General features: G+C 44.7%; 1 protein-coding gene across 1 annotated transcript; it reads left to right on the forward strand.

Annotated features, from left to right (window-relative positions):
- The first annotated feature begins 4,103 nt into the window (after nucleotides 1–4,103).
- LOC138765383 (probable G-protein coupled receptor 139) lies at nucleotides 4,104–4,928 on the forward strand. The gene has a single exon (XM_069942425.1). The coding sequence runs from the start codon at nucleotides 4,104–4,106 to the stop codon at nucleotides 4,926–4,928; it is 825 nt and encodes a 274-aa protein (XP_069798526.1).
- Nucleotides 4,929–18,264: the final 13,336 nt, after the last annotated feature.

An 18,264-nucleotide genomic window follows, 5' to 3' on the forward strand; every position in this document is an offset into this window, starting at 1 on the left:
GTGTCTCTCTAAGATGCTGCCCTCAAGAAGGCACCCAATGCCAGAAAAGACCCCCTATTTGGGCTTCCAATCCCTGGACACTCAAAAGCCAATTAACTGGGATCAGTTTTTCATTGTGGTTGAGTGGCCCTAAGGATAGAGGGAAAGGTTTAAGGGGAACATTCAGGGGCACTTATGAAGAGAGTGATGGGAGTATGGAACGAGATGTCAGCTGAAGAGGGCAGAGATTTATCAGGATGTTGCCCGGACTTCAGGGATTGAGTTACAGGGAAAGGTTAAGCAGGTTAGAACTTTATTCCCTAGAGCACAAAAGAATGGATCAGGACCCTGGTCACAACTTCTTCTCGCTGCTAACTTCGGGCAGAGGGACCAACCAAGGTAGGGCATACATGGTTAACAGTCGGGCTCCGAGGAGTGCGGTAGGACAGAGGGATCTGGCAATACAACAGCATAAATCCCTGAAAGTGGGGACACAGGTAGATAAGTTCGTAAAGAGAGCTGTTGGCACATTGGTCTTTGTAAATCAAAGTACTAGGTATAGGAGTTGGGATGTGATGGTGAAATTGTATGAGACATTGGTGAGGCCAAATTTAGAATCTTGTGTGCAGTTTTGGTCACTGAACTACAGGAAAGATTGAACAAGAGCAGAAGAGATTTACCAGGATGTTGTCAAGACTTCAGGAACTGAGTTACAGGGCAAGGTTAAATAGGTGAAAATTTTCTTCCATGGGGCATAGGAGGGGAGATTTGACAGAGGTATAAAAGATTTTTGAGGGGCTAAAGCACTTTTTCCACTGGAGCCCTGGCCCAGGAATTTACTGGGACAGGGCGCCAGTGGAAAAGGAACACTGTCCGAACGCTGGCGTCAAATGACATCATTTCACACCGGGGGTTAACCACCTCTACGCCCTACTCCTATCCCTGGTGTTTGCTGATAAAACCATTGGAAAAGGGGCAGCAGAAAGTCACCCATTTCTAATTGAAGGTTGAACACTCCGATCCCCCGGGGGATGAGGGCCTCCAGTGGAAAAAGCAGTCGGTGTCCTCTGTTAAGGCCCAAGGGGCTTCCAGTCCCTGGACACTCAACAGCCAATTAACTGGGATGCCAGTTTTTCATTGTGGTTGAGTGGCCCTGAGGATAGAGGGAAAGGTTTAAGGGGAACATTCAGGGGCACTCATGAAGAGAGTGATGGGAGTATGGAACATGATGTCAGCTGAAGAGGGCAGAGAAGATTTACCAGGATGTTGCCCGGACTTCAGGAACTGAGTTACAGGGAAAGGTTAAGCAGGTTAGAACTTTATTCCCTGGAGGGCAGAAGAATGGTTCAGGATTAGAATTTATTGTCATGAACATGTCACAAAATTTGTTGGGTCACAGAAATAAATATTGCTGTAAATTACACTTAAAAATAAATAAATTTATGCAAAATGAGGAGAAAGTGAGGGAGTGTCTGGGGTTCATTGACCTTTCAGGAATCTGATGGCGGAGGGGAAGAAGCTGTCCTTGTGCTGCTAAGTGTTCATCTTCAGGCTCCTGGACTCCCTTCCCAATGGGAGCAGAGTGACCTGGGTGGTGGGGGGTCCTTGAGAGTAGAGGCTGCTTTCTTCAGACCCTGCCTCTTGTAGACGTCCTCGATAGAGAGAAGTCTGGTGATGTTGCAGGCCGAGTTCGCAGCCCTATGGAGTTTTTTTCTTGTCCTCCATACCAGACAGTGATGCAACCAGCCAGAATGCTCTCCAAGGTACACCCGTAGAAATCCGGATCTCCTGAAATGTCCCTCAATAAAATAAGGGGAGATTTGATAGAGGTGTACAAAATTATGAGGAGGATAGACAGAGTAAATGCAGGCAGGCTTTTTCCACTGGGGGGGGGGTGAGATACAGAGGGCATGGGTTCAGGTTGAAAGGGGAAAAGTTTAAAGGGAACATGAGGGGGAACCTCTTCACACAGAGAGGAGTGGGAATATGGAACGAGAAGCAACTGAAGTGGTGAATCCAAATTTCCAAAATTCCAATTTATTGTGAGACATCACCTCCACCCTAATGGTCTCAGGCCCGAATCGTCGGTCATGTTTCTTACCTTTCCTATACAAAGGACATTGTTTGACCTGCTGGGTTTCTCCAGTGTCGTGTTTTTACTTCAACCGTGGGCTCTGCAGACATTCGTGTTTCACTTACTTCATCCAACCCGAGATGCATTTCACTGCAGGCCAGGCAGAGTTACCAATGATCAGTGATGTAAAAAAAAGTGTACTCAAGGAGATATGTACAGAGATAAACAAATAAAGAAATGTAAACACCCTGGCCATACATTACAGAGAGAATAAAAATGAGTAAAGTGCAAATGAGTCCCTGATTGAGTTTGTGGTTGAGGAGCCTGAAGGTGGAGGGGGGGGAGCAGCTGTTCCTGAACCTGGTGGGTGCGAGTATTGTGGCCCCTACACCTCTTTCCTGATGGCAGCAGCGAGAACAGAGCACGTGCCAGGCGTTGTGGATCCTTGATGATCACTGCTGCTCTCCGACGGCATCGTTCCCCGTAAGCGTTCTAGATGGTGGGGGAGGGTTTCGCCCGTGATGTCCTGGGGCTGCGTCCACTCCCTTTTGCGGGGCTTCCCCTTAACAGACTGTGGCACAGCACACTTTCCACCACTGCATCTCTGTAGAACTTTACCGGGATTTCCTGCATCACGCCGAACCTCTGCCAACTCCTGAGGAAGTTGAGGTGCTGACCTGCTGCCTTCACGATGCCATTGGGTCCAGGAAAGACCCTCCATGATAGTGACGCCCCCCCAGGAATTTAAGGTTTCTTACCCTCTCCCCCTCTGATCCCCCAGTGATCACTGGATCTGGTTTTTCCATTCCTGATGTCAACAATCAACTCCTTAGTTTGGGTGGAATTGAGTGCGAGGTTTGCTGTTGGTGACACCGTTCGGCTAAGTTTTCAACCTCCCTCTTGTTGGCCGACTCATCTCCATCCTTTATACAATCCACCACTGTGGGATCTTCCTTGAATTTGTCATGTTATTGTCGTGCCAAGCCTCATGGTCATAGGTGTAAAGTGAGTAGAGCAGGGGGCTAAGAACACAGGCCTGTGGTGCTCCGGTACTGATGGAGATTGTGGAGGAGAAGTTCTTACTGATCCTCACCAATCGTGAACTGGGTCACATTTAAAAAATTTGGCCAAATACATGGATGGGGGGGGGGTGTAATGGAGGGCTACACATTGGGTGCAGGTCAGTGGGATTCGGCTGAGTAATTGTTTGGTGCCCATTAGAAGGCCTGTTCCTGCACTGATCCTACAGTGTTAAAATGACACTGAAATACTGGAGGAACTCGGCTGGTCTTTCATCATCCATATTTGACAAAGATATATTGTCGACATTCCGAGCCTGAGCCCTTCTTCAAGGAATAAGCAGAATGGACCGAGAGCAGGACATCTCAGGCAATGCTGGCTGGGGTGGAGGGGCCAACAAAAGGTGTGAATTGGATATGATGAGGTGATTTTGGCTCTGTCAAAGGAGATTGAGGGAAAAGGGGAGAGAGAAAGAATTGGGGGAAGGCGATGGGGGGGGGGGGGTTAATGAAAGCCAGAGTAGTCGATGTTAATGCCATCCAGTTGGAGAGGGTGCCCAGAAGGAAGATGAGGTGTTGCACCTCCAATTTGCCTATGGTCTCAGTCTGGAAGACCATGCTCCAGATATGTCAGTGTAGGGAATGGAACGGGGTGGGGGGGCGGGGAAGAATTGAAATGGGCAACCTCTGGGAGATCCATGCAGCGAACAGAGACGAGGTGCTCAGGGAAGCGATCTCCCAGTCTGCGTCCAGTCTCTCTGATGTAGACCACCTCCTGCAGATTCATGTTAAATGTGGCTTCACTTGGAATGACTGTTGGGGCCCTGAATGGTTCGACATTGTTATTGATTTGTAATGGAGAGTGGTCGCTCCTGAAGTCCACGATCATCTCCTTCATCTTGTCCCCGTTGAGACTCTCGGGCCCAAAACTGAGCGCTCGCTTCACCACTTGCTTTCTTGCAGTCAACCTCGTGGCGGTGGCCATCTTGTTGCGGGGGAAATGCGGACTCTCCAGGTGCATCACCCGCTACATGGTGGCGATGGCCCTCGGAGATCTGATGGTCGTCCTCACCGGGGTCATCCTGAACCGGGTCGTCGGCATTTACGCCCCCGTCAGCCTCCTGTCCTACACGCCGGCCTGCCGCGTCCAAACCGTGCTGGTCTACATCTCCAGGGACTTCTCCGTCTGGTCCACCGTCGCCTTCACCTTCGATCGGCTCGTTGCTATTTGCTGTCCGAAGCTGAGAGTATCGTATTGCACTGAGAGGCTCGCCACGGTAATCGTGTGCGTCGTGCTGGGTCTCAGCTGTTTGCAATACGTTCCATTGTATTTAGCACTGGAACCCTTCTATTTCGCCAACGGCATTCCGATGTACTGTACCACGATAAGTAACTTCTACGTGGACCCTGAATGGATAGCCTATTCCTGGATGAACCACATTTTCACACCCTGCCTGGCGCTATGTCTCATTTTGCTGTTCAACGCAGTGACGGTGCGGCATATACTAATCTCCAGCAGAGTTCGACGGGCATTGAGGGGCACGGACAATAATACAGACCCCGAGTTGGAAAACAGAAGGAAATCCGTCGTTTTACTCTTCAGCATTTCGGGGAGCGTGGTCTTACTATGGGCTACCTACACGGTGCACCATCTCTACTACCGGATCACCAACACCTATGTCTACTCGGGCGGCGACGACCCGATATTCATCCTCCAGGAAGCCGGGCACATGCTCCTCCTGCTCAGCTGTTGCTCCAACACTTGCATTTACGTGGCGACCCAGAGGAAATTCAGAGAGGAGCTGAAGAACGGATTAAAATACCCCCTGACGTTGGTGGTCGCGACATTGAAATGAGGATGCGGAATACACGGCCATCGGCGTGTTGAGCCCACGCTGTTTCTGCGATTGGATTGTGGTCAGATGGTCTGGACGGTGCTTATTCAATAGTTGTTCTGCGTCATTAAAGCCTCTTCCTTCCCTCCCTTCCCTCGCTGTTGAAAGGTGAATTTATTTGATTGTCATCTATCTATTTGATGGTCTCAATATCTGTCCGTCTATCTATATTTCTATCTGTCTCTGCATCGCTGTCTGTCTGTCTATCTATCTCAGTGTCTGCCTATCAAATATTTATCTATCTGTGTTGTCTCTTTGTCTCTGACAACCACCCATTTCAATTCCACGCCTCATTCCCGCGCTGACATGTCTGTCCGTGGTCTCGGGCACGGTCAGACGGAGACCACCCGCAAATTGGAGGAACAACACCACATCCTCCACCCTCTCCCTTTACTCCAGCTCTCGCTCTCTCGCATGCTCCCTCTCTTCCCTTTTCCCCCTGTATCCTTTCCGGAGCCAAAATCAATTCTCACCTCTCCTCATGATGACCAATTAATACCTTTTGGCTGCAGGTCCCCGGACACTTTCCCCCCAAACCCCTTCATATCTAGTCTTTAATTAAGACGCTTGTCTGCTTTCTTTTTTTGCCCGAAGAAGGATTCAGTGCCCGCTATGGGCGCCGTGAGACCGGCCGATTTCCCCCAGCGTTGCTGTCCACAGCCACAATATCTGCAGACTTTCGTATTTCGCTCAGCATTCACGAGGACCCTGAATAGACACCCCATTCCTGGATGAACCACATTTTCGCCACCTGTCGGGGATAATGTCCCATTTTGTTGCTCAACATATACCAGTCCCCAGCAGAGTTCGACGGGCATGGACAATAATGCGGACCCCGAGTCGGTAAACAGAAGGGGATCCATTCAGCAATTCGGCGAGCGAGGTTCCACACGGCGCATCATCAGACGGAGACAGGGGGAAAAGGTGGAGAGAGAGCTGAAGGAAGGGAGAGAGTGGAACAAAGATGGGGATGTGGGGATGAACTGAAATCGATGTTACTGCCGTCCGGTTGGAGGGCGCCCAGGCGGAAGATGAGGTGTTGTTCCTCCAATTTGTGGGTGGTCTCAATCCGGCCGTGCAGGAGACCGCGGACAGAGAAGGCAGCGAGGGAACAGGACGTGAAATTGAAATAGATAGAACGCGAAAGTCTGCAGACGCTGAGATTGTAGTGAAAACACACAGAAAAGGCCAAGGAACTCGGCCGGTCTCACAGCGTCCAGAGGTGGTGTTCGAGCCCAGAGGAAGCTCAAAACCCAGCAGAAATAGAAATTCACCAAGACAAATGGTTACTTAAACAAAAGGTGCTTTTAATTATCTTTAAAAATGAAAAAAGGATCACACTTTAACTTGTTACAATTATCAACTTAACCTCCTAATTCTAAGTGCACGTGTATGTAATGTGTGTGTAAGTTCAGAAAAGTTCTTTAATTCACAGTCCAATTTCACTCCTCCAAGTTCACTGATGTATTGGGAAGGGTTGCGGCTGCCATGAGACAGCACTGCCCCCTACCTAGTTGGAGGGCACACCAGCTGCCAATCAAGGTTAGTACACACCTTGCTGTTGGTTCCAGCCTGCCTGTACTTGGCCTTGGGCCATTGGCTGTTGGGAGCATTTAATTAGTGTCCCTTGTAGCATAGAGTTGTGTCTGCACTGAGTCAAGGGGTGGTGGGGCATCATAGTGATTTTTCCCTGATCATTGTATGAACCAGTTCATATTGTGTGTGTGTGTGTGTGTGCTCTGCATCAGTTGGCATTTTCCCACACTTCCCTTCTTCTAATAAAAATCCTACATCAAAACTGTTCAGAGTCCTTGCCTTTGAGATCTACCAGGAGCTACTTTGAGACTTTCCTCACTCACAACAACTGGTTGCAGGCAATTCTTATACCGTGCACAGAATTTAACATTTATGAATTTCAGCAGGCTTCGGTGCTTGAAAGATCAATGGTTACTGCTCAGGAAGGTTCTTGTGGGTTTTCAGAGAGATGTTGTAGTTCCTGGACACAAACAGATTCCTTCAGATCAGCCACTTCAGTGTCTTGCCAAAGAAACTTGCCCCATCAGGGTTTTCCAGATGATAAACTCTTTCTTGCAGGTCACCACAGAGTTCTTTTTTGTTTCCCTTATTTCAAGTGAAACATTAGGCAGCCAGTCCTCTCCTCTTGTATGGACCACAAGGAACTTTGACCAGGCTGAACTAAGAACTCACAACCTGTCTTCAAAATGGGTTTCTTTCCACAAGTTTGCCAGCTTGTCCTGTTCCAGTCCCAGCTGCTGCTGCTGAACTGTCGAACTGAATTCTCTCTCTCTCTTCCAAAACAACAATCCATTAGTGAAGTCATAGTGGCCACAAACGAACAGACAGACAGTAAAAACACTCCAAACTCAGCCCGTCTTTTCAGCGATGATAGGACAGAAAGATATATTACCAATGTGTCGAGTCTGAGCCATAGGAACATAGGAAGTAGGAACAGGAGTAGGCCAAAAATGGCCCATCGAGCCTGCTCCGCCATTCAATACGATCATGGCTGATCTAATTTATGACCTAACTCCACCTACCTGCCTTCTCCCCATATCCCCTAATTCCTCTGTCATGTAAAAATTTATCTAACCGAATTTTAAATATGTTTAATGAGGCAGCCTCAACCACTTCCCTGGTTAGAGAATTCCAAACATTCACTACTCTCTGGGAAAAACTATTTTTCCGCATCTCTGTCCTAAATCTACTCCCCCGAATCTTGAGACTGTGTCCTCTCATTTTAGTTTCCCCGGCCAGTTCAAAAAACTTTCTACATCTATCCTATCCATACCCTTCATAATCCCATATATTTCTATAAGATCTCCTCTCATTCTTCTGAACTCGAGCGAATACAATCCTAGACGATTTAATCTTTCATCATAAGTCAACCCCTTCATCCCAGGGATCAACCTAGTAAACCTCCTCTGGACCGTCTCCAAAGCCAGTATATCCTTCCTCAAATATGGAGACCAGAACTGGACACAGTACTCCAGGTGCAGTCTCATCAGTACCTTATACAGTTGCAACATTACCTCCCTACTCCTGAATTCAATTCCTCTAGCAATGAAGGCCAACATTCCATTTGCCTTCTTAATAACCTGCTGCACCTGCAACCTAACTTTATGCGATTCATGCACAAGCACTCCCAAGTCCCTCTGCATAACAGCATGCTGTAGTTTTTCACCCTTAAATAATATTCAGCTTTTATTTTTTGCCGAAGTGGATAACCTCACACTTACTAACATTGTACTCCATCTGCCAGACCTTTGCCCACTCATCCAGCTTAACTATATCCCTCTGCAGACTCTCCACATCCTCATTACAATTTGCTCTTCCACTCAATTTGGTGTCATCGCAAACTTGGCTACACCACATTTTGTCCCCTCCTCCAAGTCATCAATGTAAATGATGAACAGTTGTGGGCCTAACACTGACCCCTGCGGCACCCCACTTACCACTCTCTGACAACTTGAAAAACTCCCATTTATCCCTACTCTCTGCCTCCTGTCAGACAACCAATTTTCAATCCAGGCCAATATACTTCCCCGGACTCCACTTTCCTGTAACTCACTGATAAGTCTCTTGTGCGGCACCTTATCAAACGCTTTCTGGAAATCCAAATATACAACATCAACCTGTTCCCCTCTATCCACCGCACCCATTATATCCTCAAAGAATCCTAACAAGTTTGTCAAACAAGATCTTCCCTTTCTAAAACCATGCTGAGTCTGCCTGATTGAACCCTTATGTTCCAAAAGTTTCACTATTTCATCTTTAATGACGGCTTCAAGCATTTTTTCAACCACAGACGTCAAGCTAATTGGCCAATAATTTCCAGTCTTCTGCCTACATCCCTTCTTAAAAAGTGGCGTGACATTTGCTGTCTTCCAGTCTGCTGGGACCTGCCCAGAATCCAAGGAATTTTGGTACATGACCACCAATGTATCAACTATAACTTCTGCCATTTCCTTCAGAACTCTTGGATGCATATCATCAGGACCAGGTGATTTGTCTGGCTTTAGTCCCATTAGTTTCTCCATCACTACTTCCTTTGTAACAACTGTTTTATCAAGGCCCTCCCCAACATTCGCATCCTTAACTCCGCACTTAGGCATGGTGGACATGTCTTCCACCATGAAGACTGACACAAAATATTTGTTTAATGCCTCAGCCATTTCCTCATTTTTTGCTACCAGTTTTCCTTTCTCATCCTCCAAGGGTCCTATGTTAACTCTGGCCACCCTCTTCCGTTTTATATATTTATAAAATTTTTTGCTTTCTGTTTTTATATTTTGTGCCAATTTACTTTCATAATCCTTTTTCCCATTTCTTATTACCTGCTTTGTAACCCCTTGTTGCCTCTTAAAGTTTTCCCAATCTTCCATTTTCCCACTTCTCTTTGCAACTTTGTACACCTGCGCCTTCAATTTTATACTCTCCTTTATTTCCTTTGTTAACCACAGTTGATTTTTCCCTCCCTTGCTGCTCTTTTTCCTGACCGGAATATATTTTTGTTGAGCATTACAAAATATTTCTTTGAAAATCTTCCACTGTTCCTCAACTGTTTCATCAATTAGCCTGTGCTCCCAGTCCACTCTACCCAATTCCTCCCTCATCCTATGGTAGTCACCCCTGTTTAAGCAAAATATATTAGTTTTAGATCTAACTATTTCCCCTTCCATCTGAATGAGAAATTCTATCATACTATGATCGCTATTTCCCAGATGGTCTCTGACTATTACATCATTTATTCTACCTATCTCATTGCACAACACGAGATCCAGGAGAGCATTTTCTCTTGTGGGTTCCTTAACATGCTGCTCAAGAAAGCTATCGCGGATGCATTCTATGAAGTCCTCTTCCAGACTCCCACGACCAACTTGATTTTCCGAATCTATGTGGAAGTTAATGTCCCCCATGACTACTGCCGTATCATTATTACATGCCTCACTTATCTCTATTTATTTCCTGTGCCACTAAACTATTGTTATTTGGTGGGCGATAGATAGCACCCACCAATAATTTTTTCCCTTTGTTATTCTTTATCTCAACCCAAATGAACTCAACAATATGCTCTTTAGATCTTATATCATTCCTCACTACTGCCTGGAGCTCATCTTTGATTAAGAGTGCAACTCCGCCTCCTTTCCCATCCTGTCTATCTCTTTGCACCACCTGATACCCTTGAAAGTTTAATTCCCATTTAGGGTCACCTTGTAGCCATGTTTCCGTGATGGCTACCAAATCATAGGCATGGGTACCGATTTGCACCTCAAGTTCACTAACCTTATTTCTAATACTGCGGGCATTCAGATAAAGAGCCCTTATGCTCTTTGTCCTTTTAATATCTAGTGACTTCTGTAACCTTTTCTTTTGATTTTTCTGCCCACTATTTTTCTTTGTAATTTTCTTAAGACTATCATTGACCCGAAAACTCATTGCACCATCTGATTTTTTACTTTCTCCTCCCAACATTACTTTTCCTATTTTACTTTTCCTGGCCATTACTTTATCTTCCCTACCCTTTTCCCTATCACTCTGGTTCCCATACCCCTGCCAAATTAGTTTAAACCTTGCCCCACTGCTGTACCAAACATAGTTGCCAAAATGTTGACTCCTTTTGGATTTAGGTGCAACCCGTCCTTCTTCTAAAGATCATGCCTTCCCCAAAAGAGATCCCAATGATCCAAGAAGCCAAATCCTTGCCTTGTACACCAGCACCTCAGCCACACGTTCATTTTCCTTATCCTTACATTCTTTTCATCACTTGCATTTGGAACAGGTAGTAATCCCGAGATCACCACCCTAGCGTTCCTGTCTTTCAGCTTTTGTCCCAGCTCACTGTAATCCCTTTTCATTACCTCCTCCCTTTTCTTGTCAGTGTCATTTGTACCCACATGTACCAAGTCATCAGGCTGCTCTCCCTCTCCTCTCAGAATATTTTGGACCCGATTTGTGATATCTCGTACCCTTGCACCAGGGAGGCAGCACACCATGCGGATATACTTATCTGGCTCACAGAACCTCCTGTCCGTACCCCCAACAATGGAGTCCCCAACAACTACTGCTTCAAGGAGTAAGCAGAATCACCCAACAGCTGGAAATCTCAGGAAGTCGCAGAATTCAAACAACGCTGGTTGTGGGGGAGTGGGGGGTGGAATCCAGAACAACAACAGGTGTTAATTGAATGTGACAAGGGATAATTGTGAGAATTTATCATGTCTATGCAAGAGACAGGGAAGAAACAGAAAAATAAGTGCAGGAGTAGGCCATTTGGCCTGTCAAACCTACACCACCATTCAGTATGATCATGGCTGATCAATACCCGGTTCCTGCCTTCTCCCCATACCCCTCGATCCCCTTAGCCCCAAGGGCCAAATCTAACCTACTCTTGAATATTGACTGGGAACTGGCCTCAACTACTTCTTGTGGCAAAGAATTCCACAGATCCACCACCCTTTGAGAGAGGGCATTTTTCCTCATCTCAGTCCTAAAAAAATTCCCCCTTATCCTTAAACTGTGACCCCTAGTTCTGATTTTTCCCAGCATTGGAAACAACCTTCCTGCATCTAGCCTGTCTAAGCTCTTAAGAATTTTATATAAGATCCCCCCTTCAATCTTCTAAATTCCAGAGAATACACGCCTAGTCGATCCAACCTTTCTTCATATGCAAGTCCTTCCATCCCTGGTAACACTCTCATGAACCTTCTATGCGGCCCCTCCATGGCGAGAATGTCCTTCCTCAGATAAGGCAACCAAAACTGCACGCAGTACTCCAGGTATGGTCTCCCCAAGGCCCTTTACAGCTGCAGCAGGATCTCCCTACTCCTGGACTCAAATCATCTCGCCATGAACGCCAACATACCACTTGCCCTCCTCACCACCTACTGCACCTGCACACCCACTTTCAACGACTGATGCACAGCAACACCCAAGTCTCGCTGCGTCTCCCCTTTTTCTAAACAGATACCATTTAGATAATAGTCCACTTTCCTGTTCTTACCTCCAAAGTGGATAACCTCACATTTATCCACATTATATTGCATCTGCCACGTCTTGCCCAACTTTTCCAAATCACTCTGCACTCTCCTAGCGTCCTCAACACAGCCAACTCTGCTACCCAACTGTGTTGTCTGCAGATTTTGAGATATTGCTATCTATTCTCACAGAGCTGGGGGAAGGTGATTGGGAGGGGTGGGGGGAGAAGTGAATGGGTGGGAATGTTTAATGAGAGCCAGAGAAGTTGATATGAATGCCGTTGGGTTGGAGGGAGCCCGATTGTTCCTCCAATTTGCGGGTGGTCTCAGCCTGGCATTGCACGAGACCATGGGCAGACATTGCAGCAAGGGAATGGGGCAGGGATTTGACAGACCACCAGACAGACACAGACAGATAGACAGATGAATGGATGGACAGACACAGGCAGAAAGATAGATAGACAGACAGAGATAGGCAGACAGACAGACAGAGATAGGCAGAAAGACAGAGACTGACATATATTGAGACAATCAGACAGACAGACAGACAGATAAATAGACCTACAGAAAGATAGAGGACAATCAAATAAATTCACCTTTCAACACCGAGGGAAGAAAGAAGTTCTAATGACACAGAACAACTATTGAATAAGCACCGTCCAGGCCATCTGACCACAATCCAATCACAGTGAGGGCATTTGCAGAAACAGCGTAGGCTCAACATGCCGATGGCCATGTATTCCGCATCCTCATTTCAATGTCGTGACCACAAACATCAGGGGATATTTTAATCCATTTTTCAGCTCCTCTCTGAATTTCCTCTGGGTCGCCACATAAATACAGGTGTTGGAGCAACAGCTGAGCAGGAGGAGCATGTGCCCGGCTTCCTGGAGGATGAATATTGGGTCGTCGCCGCCCGAGTAGATGTAGGTGTTGGTGATCTGGTAGTAGAGATAGTGCACCGTGTAGGTAGCCCATAGTAAGACCACGCTCCCCGAAATGCTGAAGAGTAAAACGACGGATTTCTTTCTGTTTTCCAACTCGGGGTCTGTATTATTGTCCGTGCCCCTCAATGCCCGTCGAACTCTGCTGGAGATTAGTATATGCCGCACCGTCACTGCGTTGAACAGCAAAATGAGACATAGCGCCAGGCAGGGTGTGAAAATGTGGTTCATCCAGGAATAGGCTATCCATTCAGGGTCCACATAGAAGTTACTTATCGTGGTACAGTACATCGGAATTCCGTTGGCGAAATAGAAGGGTTCCAGTGCTAAATACAATGGAACGTATTGCAAACAGCTGAGACCCAGCACAACGCACACGATTACCGTGGCGTGCCTCTCAGTGCAATACGATACTCTCAGCTTCGGACAGCAAATAGCAATGAGCCGGTCGAAGGTGAAGGCAACGGTGGACCAGACGGAGAAGTCCCTGGAGATGTAGACCAGCACGATTTGGATGCGGCAGGCTGGCGTGTAGGACAGGGGGCTGACGGCGACGTAAATGCCAATGACCCGGTTCAGGATGACCCCGGTGAGGACGACCATCAGATCTCCGAAGGCCATCGCCACCATGTAGCGGGTGATGCACCTGGAGAGTCCACATTTCCCCCGCAACAAGATGGCCACCGCCACGAGGTTGACTGCAAGAAAGGAAGTGGTGAAGGGGGACATGAAATTATGCATGGAAATAAAGTGGAAATGTACATGTTGGTAATGTCTCTTAAAAGGTAAATGTTACGACAGTATTTACAAAATTGGAAAGATATTATTGTTATACAATATCTGTTTGAAAAAAATGGTATGAATAAAACACTAAAGTTTATTGGTCTTAATATTAATGGGATAAACAAAATGGTGAAGAGGAAAAGGGTCTTGGCATACCTAAAGAAATTAAAAGTGGATATTATCTTTTTTCAGGAAACATATTTTTCCAAATTGGAGCATGATAAATTAAAAAGAGGATGGGTGGGACAAATAATATCGTCTTCCTTTGGTTCAAAGGCAAGAAGGGTGGCAATTCTTATTGATAAAAATACACCAGCGTTAATAGAAGATACCTCAATTGATCAGGCTGGAAGGTATGTAATGGGACACTGTAAAATTTATGGAGAAGCATGGACATTTATGAATATTTATGCCCTGAATTATGATGATGAAGCTTTTATAAAGGACATCTTCTTAAAAACAGTAGAGGGAAGACATATATATTTTGGTTGGAGGAGATTTTAATTTCTGCTCGGACCCAATACTAGATAAATCAGAAAGAACAACAATGAGGGTTAAAGCAGCAAAACCCACAATTTCATAAATGAAAGATCTCAATCTTATCAATTTATGGAGGTAATTAAATCCCATAGAGAGAGAGAGATTACTCCTTTGACTCATGCAAGGATTGACTTATTTTTAATGTCTGTCCAGTTAAAAAGTAGAATGATAAAAACAGAATATCTATCAGCCCGTTCTCCATTAATATTAACTATAGCAATAATGGAAAAGCAGGAGAATGTGTACAGATGGTGTCTCAATACTGCATTGTTTTAAAGAACTAACCTGTGAATTTATAAAGAGACAGAAATATTTTGCGAAACAAATCTGCCATCCACTAATAATAGTTTTCTGATATGTGACACGCTCAAAGCATATTTAAGGGGAAAAATTATATCCGATATGAAGAATCTTAAGAGGGAACATATGGCAGAAGTAAACTGTTTGGAAAAAGATATTAAAGAATTAGAGAAAAAAATTAAAGAGCAGGACTACAAGAAGAATACAGATTACACGAGAATAAAAAGCTAAGATACAATTCAAACAGATAGGACGATAGGACAGGAAAAGCTATATTAAAAACTAAACAACAATACTATGAGTTGGCTGAATGTGTGCACAAAGTTTTAGTTTGGGATATTAAAAGAGGAGTCATCAAAAATGATAAATGCTATAAAAATAGAGACATGTGCCTAATATATAAGTAAAAATAAATTAATGAGATTTTTAGACAATATTACATCAAATTATACAAATCAGAATTACTAGGAGTTAAGAACGAAATGGAAGAATTTTTGCCGAATATCAAACTTCCAAGGCTGGAAGAAAGTAAAAGGATAGAATTAAATATTCCCTTCACAGGGGAAGAACTCGAAAAGGCCCTGGGCATCCTTCCTAATAAATCACTAGGAGAGGATAGATTTCCAACTGAGTTTTATTGACAATTTAAAGAATTATTAATGCCCCTGTTAATGGATGTCCTGGGCCAAGCGGCAGAAACACAGACCATTCTCAACTGCGATTATTACAATGTTACCAAAAAATAAGGGACCACTAAAACCTTCGTCATTACAGACCAATATTCCTGTTAAGTACTGATTATAAGATTCTAGAAAAAATGTTGAGTAATATGTTAGGACAATACTTGCCAAAACTGATACATACGGACCAAGCAGATTTATTAAAGGAAGGCATTCCTCAAATAGTCTAGGAAGATTATTTCATATCATACACATGGCTAAATCTGAATGAAATCCAAGTATTACAGTCTCCCTAGATGCATAAAAAGCATTCAACCATTAGGAATGAATGGCTATTTTTATTTAAAACTGCAAAAATTTAGTATAGGGAGAACATTTATAAATTGGATATAAACTTTATACCATAAACCACAAGCTCAAATAATAACAAATAAAGATGTCGGTGGTGTTCCCCTTGAATAGATCGAGCAGAAGGGATCTAGATATAAAGGGTTTCAAAGACAGACATGAAGAATACCAAATCAGTCTATTTGCCGATGATGCGATATTGCACCTACCAGAACCAGCTAAATCTTTGTGAAAATTACAAAGAACACTAGAAAAATATGGAAGAATATCAGGCTGCAAAATAAATATGAATAAAAGTGAGATAATGCCATTAACAAATTTTGAATATGCCAGATACCAACAAGGAAGTGAATTTAAATGGAAGATGGAGAGAATAAAATATCTTAGAATAGCAACTAACAATAACTTGCAAGATCTGTACAAACTAAATTATATTCCTCATCTTAGGAAGACAGAAGGAGACCTACAGAAAGGGAGAGACTCACCGATTACTTTGGTGGGAAGGGTTAACTGTATCAAAATGAAAGTGATGCGAAGAATGAAATATCTTTTCCCAATCGCTGCCTATTCCATTATCTAACCCCTGAGACAACCCTATCAGACAGTTTCTATGGAATAATAATGTACCAAGAATTGCATTGGAAAAACTGACATGGGACTATGGGTTGGGAATGTACTCAATGAAGTAGGGGGAAGCAAAGGACTGTCTATAAATGGTGTGAAGATGGATCACCCCACCCTAATACATATGATTAAAACATGGCAAGAACTTAATAAATATAGGGGAAAAAAAGTAGGGATATCAATAAAACTTCTATTGTGTAAAAATGTGTTACTGCCTATGAACATGGGCAATAGGATATTAAATTTGTGGTATGACAAAGGTATAAGATATATTAAGGACTGTTACATAGAAGGAACTCGTGTCCTTTGAACAATTAAGACACAAATATGGAGTGGCCATTGGGCCCATCTTCTGTTTCCTCCAGTGTAGATCATGCTTAAGAGGAAGATGGGGACCAACATTGACCCCCATCTGAAATTAGTGAAACGGAATTATTGGTTTGGATGGGGAATACACCCAGATTTATAACAAAAATGTACCACACTCTCCAGAGCGAAAGTGTAAAACCAGGGTTGCAGAGGTCAGGGGAAAGATGGGAGTCAGTCTCGGGGATCGATGATTTCAGAAAGACACGGGTTAGACTGGTGTCAGGACGTCAATCATAAATGCAAGATACAGTCATCATTTCCCTACACCAGTTAGATCTTACCCCATAAAGGATTTCAGCGGTGTGTTTCAGGCCTGTGGCTGAGACAGGAGTTCTTTCTACGTGCCCCGTGGCCGAGCATGAAGGTGAGGCCATTTTGGCAAGAGGTTGCAGAAAAATCACAGGTGTGACCTTCACGGGGTGGTATCTATGAGGTAATTTCATGGCGACAAATTGACCAAATATCAAATCTCATTTATAAAAATAGCACCGGTGGTAGCAAATAAAATGTATCGCGATCAGTTGGACGTCCAACTCCCCTCTACTGATACCAAGATGGACTGCAGAAATGAACAGCTGTAAACCTATGTGGGGAAAAAAAATCACATATAATTTAAGGGATAAATATGACACTTTTGTAAAGGCCTGGCAGCCACAACTGGACCACAGAGTGGCCCAGAAACAGTAATAAAAAGGAGGGAAAAGGGGTATAAAAGTAACTATTATATTATGCCAAAACTGTACTCTTCATTCTCAAAATATTTATAAGCTCTAACGGTGAATGGATCTGTATGTGGGGAAGTGGGGGAGGGAGGGATTGCTTTTGTTTGTCGTGTTTAACCATATAACCACTTACAGCTCAGAACAGGCCAGTTCGGCCCTACTAGTCCATGCCGTAACAAATCCCCACCCTCCTAGTCCCACTGACCAGCACCTGTTCCATACCCCTCCAGTCCTCTCCTCTCCATGTAACTATTCAGTCTTTCCTTAAATGTAACCAATGATCCCGCCTCAACCACGTCTGCCGGAAGCTCATTCCACATCCCTACCATCCTTTGCGTGAAGAAATTTCCCTTCATGTTCCCCTTATAATTTTCCCCCTTCAATCTTAAACCATGCCCTCTCGTTTGAATCTCCCCCACTCTTAATTGAAAAAGCCTATTCACATTTACTCTGTCTGTCCCTTTTAAAATCTTAAACACCTCTATCAAGTCCCCCCTCAATCTTCTACGCTCCAGAAAAAAAAGCCCCAGTCTGCACAACCTTTGTGAGAAAAAGTTTAACATACTGTATATTTTTGGGAAAATACCCCTCGCCCTCAATGTCATCAACACCAAGGTGCTGATTGTTGACTTCAGGAAGAGACAACCAGAAGTGCACGATCCAGGGATCAGCGGCAGAGAGGGTGAGCACATTTAAATTCCAGGTTGGATCATTCCCGGACCAAACACAGTAACGGCATCGTCAGGAAAGCAGGTCAGCGGCTCTACTTCCTCAGGAGTTTGCAGAGGTTGGGCACAACATCAGAAACCCCAGGCACAATTTCGATAGAGGTGTTGGTGGAATGTGAGCTGACCGGCTGCACCACAGTCTGTCATGGGGGCACCAATACCCCCTCCCTGAGTCTTAATCCCTGAAAAAGTTAGTGGACATGGCCCAAGCACATTGCAGGAAAATCCCTCCCCCAACATTGAAAACACCCCACCTACAGGGGG

Source organism: Narcine bancroftii, chromosome 5 (genome assembly GCF_036971445.1).
Source record: "Narcine bancroftii isolate sNarBan1 chromosome 5, sNarBan1.hap1, whole genome shotgun sequence".
NCBI lineage: Eukaryota > Metazoa > Chordata > Chondrichthyes > Torpediniformes > Narcinidae > Narcine > Narcine bancroftii.

Excerpts from the sequence above, each read along its gene's own strand:
- LOC138765383 (XM_069942425.1), top strand. The coding sequence starts at position 4,104 with ATGGTGGCGATGGCCCTCGGAGATCTGATGGTCGTCCTCACCGGGGTC.